At 34.6% G+C, this 12,129-nt stretch overlaps 1 protein-coding gene across 1 annotated transcript in view; it reads left to right on the top strand.

The window, feature by feature from the left end:
- LOC135203246 (carboxypeptidase B-like) overlaps window positions 1-8,631 on the top strand; it is a 54,486-nt gene extending 45,855 nt beyond the window's left edge. The window contains exons 12-14 of the mRNA XM_064233018.1: window positions 3,994-4,078; window positions 6,267-6,394; window positions 8,411-8,631. Of these exons, the coding sequence (XP_064089088.1) occupies window positions 3,994-4,078; window positions 6,267-6,394; window positions 8,411-8,458 (261 nt within the window). The 3' untranslated portion in view covers window positions 8,459-8,631. The remainder of the gene's footprint in view (window positions 1-3,993; window positions 4,079-6,266; window positions 6,395-8,410) is intronic.
- Window positions 8,632-12,129: the final 3,498 nt, after the last annotated feature.

Genomic DNA, 12,129 nt, shown 5'->3' with positions numbered 1-12,129 from the left:
TTGTTAGTTTTTTATGTCACATCATCATCCAGTAGAGCTTGCATACGTGATATGTAGTCAGCTTTATCTAAAATTACTATACTATTTGATTTATCAGCTTTTGTAATGTAGATAGTATCGCCCTTTTTAAGATCGGTCAAACTTTTCTTATAGTAAGCAGGGAAGTTACTTTCATGCTTGTACATGGAATTTTTTGAAAAACGCTACTTACATAATATCATTCATATTCCTGTAAAATGGTATCGTTATGTTGATGATATTTTAGCTGTCCTGCCTGTCGGAATTGATGTAAATGATTTACTCTCTAAATTAAATAACCAGGTACCATCGATTAGGTTTACTCTAGAATTAGAAAAAGACAATTGCCTCCCTTTCTTAGATGTTTTGATACACAGAGAACCATTTCAATGTAAATTCAGTTATTTATAGGTAAACCAGAACCAACAACTTGAACTTATGTTACATTTCTTCTCAAGATTAATTAATTCAGACTTAAAAAAAACAAAAATTAGTTTTTGCCTTTGAGTTTATCTTCGTTTGTAATGTATGTCTAACCTGTATTGTGAATATGTATTCTGTGAACCAGGGTTTTTTTGTTTACCAAAGTTCTGAACAGATGTCACCTAGAATTCTTTAATTGTCTTGTCCTTGTATCTGAGATGTTTATCTTAAACTTTTAATCACACCCATTGTTTATGCTTGTTTGGGAAGGTTACTCTCTTCCAGGTGTGTCGGATTCTAGGTACTAATCTCTTTATAATCCCTATCTGTCAGTTATACGAATCTTCTTGTTTTGTCTTTTGTCCCATGTATGTCAGTTCTGCTCAGTAAAGGACGAGGAAACGTCGAAAGGTCTCACAGTTACTCATTCGTTTATTTTTCCTTCGTGGCATATATCTTTATTTATGGATTTATCACGTTCCTAACATTCGTGATTCAGTTATGCATATATATTAGAAAGTTGCTATTCAAATGCAACCATTAAATAAACAGTGAACTGTATCTCGATTGTTTATTAATTGCAACCGAGTGAATGGTATCATTGTTATAGAAAGAAGTATGTGTGCTTAGAGCGTTTTCTAATAATTTCATTCTGATGATTCAGTAAGTAGCATCTCATATCTAATTGTTTTGGTTTTATGTTTGGCATGAGGAATTTAGAGAAGATTTTTTTTTTTAATCTACTGGTTACTCTACTTGAATTGATAGCCTTATTAAAAATTACGGAATCAAATAAACCTTTTCTCTTGTCTTAATCTGTAGAGTTTTTACACTTACGACTGTTTATTGAATTTAGGTCTGATTACTGTATCAATCTACTTTACTTTTAAAGTCTGCCGGACTTTCTGCAGCTGTCAGTCCCATGCATATTTCGTGCTATAATCATATACATGGCAGTTTATTGTGGTACCTGAAAGGTTAAAACCGTAATTATATCAACATCTTTGAAAAACTATAGGAAAAAAATAAATGAAAGGAACTCATAAAGAATTGTCGATGTAGACCTTGATATGACTGGCCTCACACTCCCTTAGGTAGTGTATAGAACCAGTCACTATTTCATGATACATGTGAGGTGAGTTACTCATATCATAAATTGGAAAACAGCTGCAGCATGATTATATAAAAAGTCAAAGAAAACTTTTTTATTTGAGACTTGCATCAAATCCAACCAAATTTCTTAAAAATGCAACATCGACCCTGCTCTGATGATTATTGCGAGTTTTTATATATATTAACAGCGAGGAGCGTGGGCCTCCACCCCCGCCCCGCTATTTTCATATTTGGTATGCGTTTAGCCATAGCGTAAGGCGAACTGGTTACACTCAGTCCCTCCCCCCCCCCTCTCTCTCTCTCTCTCTCTCTCTCTCTCTCTCTCTCTCTCAAGGTGATCACTGGGCATAGCCTTTTTACACAACAGAAAACAGATAGTTATTGCAAACGACGAGAAATCGGATGAAGCCAAGGTAATATCCGGTGTGCCGCAAGGTACGGTGTTAGCTGCAATACTGTTTGTTATTATGATTGAAGACATAGACAATAATGTTAAGGATTCGGTAGTGAGTAGTTTCGCAGATGACACAATAAGTAGAGAAATTACTTGTGATGAAGATAGGAACGCTCTACAAAGAGACCTTAACAAAGTATATTATTGGGCAGAGGTAAATAGGATGGTATTTAACTCTGATAAATTTGAATCAATAAATTATGGAGACAGAGAAAGAAAGCTATATGCATATAAGGACCTAATAATTGAGACCATCACAAATAAGGAAGCAGTTAAAGACCTTGGTGTGATGATGAATAGGAACATGGTTATGCAATGATCAATAGCCAACTCTGTTGGCAAAATGTAAAGCAAAAATGGGAATGTTGTTACGGCACTTCAAAACAAGAAAAAGCTTGAACGACATGATTATGCTTTATAAAAACATATGTTCGTAGTCCACTTGAATATTGCAATATGATAAAAATGGTACCCACACTATCAAAAGGATATTGCACAAATAGAGAGTGTACAAAGGTCCTTTACAGCTAGAATAGAAGAAGTTAAGGACCTAGACTACTGGGAAAGACTACAATTCTTAAAATTATATAGTCTAGAAAGGAGAAGAGAACGCTACATGATAATTCAGGCATGGAAACAGATAGAAGGAATAGCAGAAAAATATCATGGAACTAAAAATATCAGAAAGAGCAAGCAGAGGTAGATTAATAGTGCCCAAAACTATACCAGGAAAAATAAGGAAAGCACACAGGACATTAATCCACTACGCACCAGCATCGATAATGCAGCGTCTATCAATGCGTTGCCAGCTCATCTGAGGAATATATCAGGAGTGAGCGTAGATGTGTTTAAGAATAAGCTCGACAAATATCTAAACTGCATCCCAGACCATCCAAGATTGGAAGATGCAAAATATACCGGAAGATGCACTAGCAACTCTCTGGTAGACATTAGAGGTGCCTCACACTGAGGGACCTGGGGCAACCCGAACAAGATGTAAGGTATGTAAGGTAAGGTAAGGTAAGGTCTCTCCCTCTCTCTCTCCATTATCTAAGGTCACCAAATCAGAGTCGGAGTTACAAAAATATACGTTTATCCAAAGTAAAGTACTAGCTGAATGATTCAGGTTCTTACAGGATAATTAATGGAATGGTAACTCACAAATCAATTAACTCAGATAACCCCCCAACATTTAACAGTCAAAATCAGTAATATTCAAACACCAATTATCTCCTCTCCAAAATATTATAGCTCCCTCCACACAGGACACTCAATCCCCTCACAAGGACACTCGTTCCCCTCACTAGATCCGCCTGTTTAAAAGACAGAACACACTAGTGAGCACATACAATTGTAAAGACAAAGTCAAAAGATCAAATGAAATAGAACATCTTTACAAACTGTCAATAACAGAGTAAGCCATATCTTTGGCTAAAGCGTAATGACACTTACCCATTACAGCTTGGAAAATCACGCACTTAAACAAATATAACTTTCGCAGAGCTATCCTGGCATCTTGCCTTTTTCTCCCGTAGCTGTCTACCTAGTTCTTGGCTAAACCATGCCATTAAGAATGGACATAGTTTGTACATGTACACATGAATTCACACTCCTCGTCAACGCCCCAAGTAACTGGTCACAGCCAGTTTTCAAAGGCACCTTGAACAATAACCTCACGACACTGATATGCTTAAGTAAGGAACTTTAGCATCATACCACCCAAAAAGAGTTATCAGCATTCTTAGTTTGTCGCCCGGACTCTCTGTCTCCATGGGAAGTTAAAAATGATAAGTCTGCACATTCCTCCTTTCAACATATATATCAGAATTATTACGTTTTTACTATTCGTTTGTTAATGCTTATTTGCATAAATTTCCAGTATGTATTAGGCATTAATTCATGTACTTTTAATTCTATATTGCCTTTTAGCTTTATTAATTTGTGCATGGAAATTCAACTATTTTATATTGTTCTTCATATTTCAGGATACTGCTGCTCAAGCAATGGCCGGACAAATTAAAAACACAACTCAAGCCGTGTACCGTGCTGGCAACAGTGCTATAACACTCTGTAAGTAAAAGTTAAATGTGGGTTTCTCGTTATTATTACAGTGAATGGCTAGTTTTTAAATAGGTTATTTCTAATAGTTTGCTTCTAATAGTTCTCTCAGACGAAGAATTATCGCGAGTTTTCCAATTATCACTGGCAAGTTGTTCTTTGATATGGATTGCAGACGTAATTAGATTTCTTTAATATAAGTGAAGATTTCGTCATTCAATATGCAGATTAAATAGTAACTATAGAACGTTAATGTTTTCATCTATTATAGCAGTAGTAGTTGGTCACAATAAGACACAGTAAAGGATGGGATAAAGTGGACCAAAAATAGGGTTATTATTGGTTACATTCATACACCAGTCTGGGACAGTAAGGTGATGGTCATCAACTAACAGTTGATTGGTCGTCTGCTTGATCCTGACTGGTCAAGTGCTCACCTTCATGAACTATCTGGGTGATCCAGCAGTAAAGGTTGTGTTGCTGCAACTGTGTAGATTTTATCAAGGCAGGATGCTGGATGGTCTGGGTTTTTTGAAGCCTGGTTACTAATATTGGGTGAGAACCTGCAGTTTTGTTAGAAACGCAGCACCTGAAGCAACCACACACATTTGTTACTAGAACAGTAATGCTGCTGGTAGGTATAAGACTTTGCTTGGTTGGAGAAAGTGATGTATTAGTTCTTCATAGTTACTTCTAACAGCCCCATCAAAACTTTGCACGACAACTTCTTTGAAAGTTACATCGTAATAAGGCCTATCAAAGCAATGGGACAAGTGTTTGCTGTTGGATTAAATGTGATCAGCTACATTCATTTCCTTGTGGGCATCATGCATTAGAGGAGCTAGGGTTAATCTCATAAGAATATTTGATGTTTTCATGGATCTAATATAAATTTCAATTTCAATGGCTTGGCCATTGTTAAAAGGTGAATCTTACACATTTTTAATGCATGTAGGGCTTGATGTGAAGTGTTCATACTGTGCAAACTTGATATAAGAGCAATTTTGGGATTATTATCTAAAGGGTGGCATGATGATGGAATGCATCTTCGTATGGTTTTGCAATTTCTCCAACTCTTTCCTTATAGGAGTAACAATTATTTACTAGTACCCAGTTAGCTCGGTCAAGTTCTGTACAGATAGCTTTCCACAAGGAACAGTGTGCAATAGTTCGCTGAATGTTAGCTCTTACAGCAAATGAAGCACATTCCACATCTATTCAAGGAAGACCTAGGTTAGAATCCTTGTTATATGCTTTCATTGTAAAGCCGATGTTAATTAACATTGGCAGTATTTTTTAGTAAAGGAAGTTTCCTTTCGGCTTAGGACTCGCATGTGGAATCTCTTTTTACCTGCGCCACATATCAGTGGGTCAATACATATGCAAGTGCTATGCCAAAAATAAACCTCCATACATCAATGTCCTAGTGACGCTTGTTGACTTTGGTCCATCAACAGATGTCAGCAACAAGTTTTCCAGACAAGACCTTTGTCTGAACTTGAATGATGTAAATGTTTACATCTGAAAAGCTATCATACACTGTCCATCATAGCATTATGCCATTCATAAACATGAGGGTGCAACCAAGTACACTACATAATGGGTACTGCATACGAAGGTAGTTACAGAATTTAAGAAAACCATAGACAGTTGGTGCATTCCATCATCCTCACAATCAAAGCCCTTGACCATGTTCTGGTATTGAGCTCATGCAGTAGAGCGCTAAACATCAGTTACTCATTGGGCATGCCACACCTTGTATCACTGATCAAGACATTAAATTTGTTTTCTTCTGCAAGTTCATAAGGACTTCATATGGGAAATAGGCCTACTATTTCTATGCATGATGCCCTGAAGAACAGGAACGTGTCGCAATTGTTTAGTGCAGTTAGTTAATGTTTCTGTGCCTCAGTGCCTCCATTACGACATCCAGGCGTTTTTTTGCACTGAATCATCGAATAATCCATTGCAAACTGATATCTGAGTAAAACAAGGTGATAAGCATTGCTTTAAGGTCCTTGATTGGCAAATAAAGTTAACTTACATTCTCATTTAAATTTATTTCCACCTTTTATTTTGTCTTCTATTGCAGTAATGTAGTTTTTGTTAGATGTGAAATGGGTAGAAAGTATTTAGCCAAAAGATAAATTAAAACTGGCTAGCCATGGGTATACTTTGAAAAAGCTAATCCTTTAAACAGATTCGGCAGCTGGAATATCTGTTGACTGGGCTTCTTATGCAATGAATATTACTTATGCATACACACTTGAGCTGAGAGACACTGGGTCGTATGGATTTACACTACCTGCAGCTCAGATATTGCCTACTGTGAGTTGCCATTGTTACTTTTTTAAATTAAGGATCTGTTTGACAAGTACTGCTCCTCCAGTTTTTATTTAAATAAGTACCACATGTTGATTTCAGAGAGATTCTCATATTTTATTGCTTATCAAAAGACTTCCAATATCAATTTCGATAGATTGAAGAGATAACAAATTTATTATTTATTAATTTTAGTTGATTATCTTTTGATAAAAAGGCAATGCAAGCAGAGTTAATTATGTTTGAAAAGAATACTGCAGTGTAGAAGGGCAAGGTGACCTCATTGTGATTATGGCATCGCGGGCTTATTTCCAGCTACCGGACATCATGATATCTTCATATTTCTTTGAAGTCATATCTCAAGGGTCTGTGGTGACAACTGTATCCAAAAAGAGTGAAGAATTTGAGAAGTTAAGAGGGCATTGTAGCTATTACAAATATTATATTACATTATATTATATATATATGTATATATATATATATATATATATATATATATATATATATATACGTATATATAATATATATATATATATATATATATATATATAATATAATGTAATATAATATGTATATATATACATATATATATATATATATATCATATATATATATATATATATCTATATATATATATATATATATATATATATATATATATATATATATATATATCTATATATGTGTATATCATTATATAATATAATGTAATATAATATCAAAAGATAATCAACTAAAATTAATAAATAATAAATTTGTTATCTCTTCAATCTATCGAAATTGATATTGGAAGTCTTTTGATAAGCAATAAAATATGAGAATCTCTCTGAAATCAACATGTGGTACTTATTTAAAGTACCTCCATACATCAATGTCCTAGTGACGCTTGTTGATAAGTTGTCACTTATCAAGTGACAACTGTATCCAAAAAGAGTAAAGAATTTAAGAAGTTAAGAGGGCATTGTGGCTATTACAAATTTATATATATATATATATATATATATATATATATATATATATATATATATATATATATATATATAATATTTGTAATAGCCACAATGCCCTCTTAACTTCTTAAATTCTTTACTCTTTTTGGATACAGTTGTCACTTGATAAATATGATAATATGAAAGTATGGAGATACAGCACCACCGATGTAGTGGGCGTCTTTTGTCTGCATGATTTTTGCAATGAATTAATTTTGTGGTGCTGTATCTCCATACTTTCTTATTATCATATTTTGTCTTTATCCAACTCAGTAACTTTAAATATTAGCTTTAGTAGAATTTCAGTGTATTTCAGTGTATCTACTTTATCCTGATTAGTTTCCATATCTGTATTCTCCTATCAACAATTGAAAATCAACTCTGTCAGTAGTTTTGTTAATTTAGGTTCCTGTTCCAATAGTATAATGGCCTTTGATTCCTAGCACTTCTGCTTTTGTCTGACCAACTTTCCCAAAAATTCATGTCCATCAGGTCTTTCTACAGTGCTTATACGGAAAACGAATTGCTTTTTTCATATTATTATCATTATTATTTCATTTAATCATTTCAAGTATTTACAAAGTATTTTCATTTCATTTTGGACAAGTTTGCTTGCTCTTTTATGGCTTGTCTCAGCTATTCCACCAAAATTTCTATCTGTCTATATCACAACAAAATATATTTTTTATGCACCTTTATGTCTCCAGCTCACTATATAAGTTTCATGTTCCTTCTTTGCAGCATTTTCACACTTTCTCTTCTCATTACTGCTAGTTTCCACACTTGCCAGACTTAGTTTTACTTATCCTGCTTCATTTGCGTTTTCCCAAATATCCTGGCTAATACTGGAGGCATTTTTTGAAAAGAACTAATTTTTCTGTATATTTTCTTTTTAAATTTTGCATTCCCTTACGGACAAGCTTTGACAAGGAAACTCAATAATCATTGTCATTCTGAAGTGTACATTTCGATGAAGCTCCTAAACTTGATATATTTAAAAAAAAATCTTAATCAATTATCATCAAATAAACAGGTACGAGATGCCTGGGAGGTTGTAAAGATTTTGGCTTCATTGGTCTGAATGAAGTAACAGAAGGAGTCAACAAACGAAAGTTCCTCTAATGAATATGAGAGACAAGGAGCTATGGTTTGCAAACGCAGATTATAAAAAATTGCAAAAATTGCTAATGTCATTAATATGTTTATGATTACAAAAATTTTGTATTAGTGATTAAATAAATTTGAAATCATTATCATATAGTATCTTATTCTCATCTATGGTGTATCACTATACTTTGACCAGAAATAAGTAAAAAGCCACAATATTGTATATGAGTGACTGTATTTTTTCAAAGTTGCAGTACATTGTGAGATCAGATGAAGTGAAATACTCACTGAAATACTCTGAAGCACTGTCAATAACTTTGAAGAACTCTACTCTGTAATACTCCTCTGCACAACTGGGAGTATATTTCTGAGAACCATCACCAAGCTGCTTTGGAATCTTGCGCTTGTGAGGGAGAGTCATTAGTCGTAGTTCACACTACTGTGTACAATTTGAAAAATCTCCTTAAACTTGTTGTCTGTATGAAGGGATTTGAGATTTTCTGCAGATACTTTGACAGCAGCAAGCATTCTATTAACTGTGAGATTTTTGACCCTTGAAGAGCCATATTAATATGGTGAATGTTTTATATGTTGGATGGAAGAAGCTTGTCAAGCAGCGTAGCTATCACTTATGGCCGATAACTTAGCAATAGTGTAGCTTCCAAACTGAGCCATTCCATTTTCAGGTCTACCATTTTGCTAGTGTTACCTTTAAAACCTAATATATTTACATAAAAATACTGTATATTAGGAAAATCAAAGGCTTAGATGAAGGAAAGATAATAATAAACTCACAGGCAGTTGCTGTAATCGTTGGCGTTTGCTTCGTTTGCTGACTTCGTATGTAAACAATGGGATACGTCAGCCAAAATTTAGAGGAATATTTATTCTGACCACGAACCTTAGGAAAAAATACATAACTATTTAACATTGATAACTTGTTTCTGTTTAGTATATATTTAATAGCATTATTAATAGCCTCATTTCCAGTGGCTGTTATATAAAACTTGGAAGAAAAAAGTGGGGGTAACAATTGCTTTGTTGCCCCCCAACCCCCCAAAATAAAAAGTGGAGGATATGTCCCTGAGCGCCCCACCCTACACCCAGAATAAAAAGTGTGCTACAGGTGCATTTTCAAAGGTTATTAATGCAACAGTTTATACTACATACTATACAAACTTCTGGAAAATGCACCCCGGCTAACAGCCACTCCCAAATAGCAACAGCGATTTGACCCAGATGATCTCAACACCTTTGGAATCAATTTCGTCCTCAATCATAACCAACCAAAATATAGCTGAATAACCAACCTGACAACTGTACACCCACTGCTTCTTGCTATACTATATATAACCATGTAATCTGTATGCCCTTAGGAAACCTGATATACCAGCTGATGAAAAAAAAAGATAATAAAAAGAATAGAGAAGCCTCTGTACAAATGAAGTGAAGTAGAATCAGCTGTAATAATAATGATGATGGGCGCATTTTTCCGTGTCAAAAATGAGATAATGGTTGCAGGTCCACAATAATATAGCATGTGAGGGTCGATGGTCTTTAATAAATATTAATAGCTTTTATACCTTGTGCTAGGTTCATCCTCAGTCAGGTGAACTTTATATTTTTAAAAACTCGTCGAAGTAAACTTCTGAGCAGGACAATTCCACAACAAAGAACGGAAATGAAGGAAGCACTCAACAGCCTAATTAGGTGATTCTGTTGTTGATGTTCGTGTTTCTGTTTGCTATTCTGCTGAAACGTCTTGTTGGTTGTGATGATCCTGCTGCGGCATGGTGTTCCCCTAAGCGGTGTAGCTGCAACTTTGCTAGGCATAAGGTCTCTTGTGCTGTATCCTGTCTGAGGGAGGAGAGCTGAAGAGGGGCCAGCAACAGACAAGAGTAAAAACAGAGCTTGTCTTAAAATTGAAAGTTGTAACAAAGTTTGTAAGAATGTAAAAACTGACTAATGGGTCCCCACCAATGAACGATTTGTTAGCGTAAAAAGCTTCTCCTAAGTTTATAGCAGCACCTTCCACCAGTCTCCTTGTTTGGACATTGTAATTTTAAAATAAATTATGTTAGATCCATCCCAATTCGGTCTATGGTTGTTGTTGAAGGCATGGGCGACTATTGCATTGTTCTGTGGATATAGTGCATTTGGAGTTTGTGTTCCACTAATCGGGTCGGTAGTCCTCTACCATTTTCCCTGAAATATTTTCCCTTACAATCTTGACAGGGGGTTTTGTAAAAACCCAGAATGAAAGGATTCTTATTGTTATTGATGTTCCTAATTAGTTTATGGCTATCATTCCAGGTGTTTACGGAATAGTATTTAAAATAGCACTGAAAAAGCCCCTAAAAGAAAAATAGAGAAGAATCTCTAGAGACGTAACGCTGCTGTAGTAGCCATTACTTTTAATATTGATTGCAATAAAAATAACAATAATAATAATCACAAGATCAGGCACTAAGAACCAGAGAAGTCCAAAGAACGATAGATGGATATAACATCTCACCCATACGCAGGAAGTACAATCTGAAAAATGAGACAATAAACCACATTGCAATCAAATGCCCAGCACTTGCACAGAACCAGTACAAAAAAAGTTATGACTCGGTGGCAAAAGCGCCTCAACTGGGGCCTGTGCAAGAAACACCAGCTACCTAGTAGTAATAAGTGGTACGAACACCAACCTGAAGGGACTATGGTATAAGACCAGGTAGGGCGAAATGTACAAATAGACCAGACGTGACGTTGATTGACAAAATCAAGAAGAAAGTTTTACTCTTTGATGTCGCAATACTATGGAACACCAGAGTTGAAGAGAAAGAAAAGGAGAAAATCGATAAGTATCAAGACCTTACAATAGAAATAAGAAAGAAATGGGATATGCCAGTGAAAATTGTACCCATAATCATAGGAAAACTAAGCACGATTCCAAGGTCCCTGAAAAGGAATCTGAAAAAACTAAATGTTGAAGTAGCTCCAGGACTAATGCAAAAGTGTGTGCTCCTGGAAACAGCGTACATAGTAAGAAAATTGATGGACTCTTAAGGAGGCAGGATGCAACTCGGTAAGCCACACTGCAAATACACCTAGTCGAATTGGAGGACTGTGATACACCAATATATATATATATATATATATATATATATATATATATGTATATATATAAATAAATATATATATATCTATATGTATAATATATGATGTATATATATATATATATATATATATATATATATATCTATATATTATATATATATATATATCTATCTGTATATAGATATGTATATAATATATATATATATATATATATATATATATATATATATATGTATCTATAAATATATATAAATATATATATATATCTATATATATATATATATATATATATTACAGGCGGTCCCCGGGTTACGACGGTTCCGGCTTACGACGTTCCGAGGTTACGACGCTTTTTCTTAATATTCAATGGAAAAATCCGTCCTGGGTTACGACGCTTGTTCCGAGATTACGACGCTGAACGCTTCCGCGCTGACGCTTCCGACGCTACGCTTCCGACTCCGATTAACGACGCTTTTAAAAAACGCATACTATGATAAAAATCCTTTATAGTTTTAGCACAGTATTAATAAAAAAATAAGT

The sequence above is a fragment of the Macrobrachium nipponense genome, chromosome 36 (genome assembly GCF_015104395.2).
Source record: "Macrobrachium nipponense isolate FS-2020 chromosome 36, ASM1510439v2, whole genome shotgun sequence".
Taxonomy (NCBI): domain Eukaryota; kingdom Metazoa; phylum Arthropoda; class Malacostraca; order Decapoda; family Palaemonidae; genus Macrobrachium; species Macrobrachium nipponense.
Note: the sequence above shows the minus strand (reverse complement) of the source record. Positions and strands in the feature narration are given on the sequence as shown.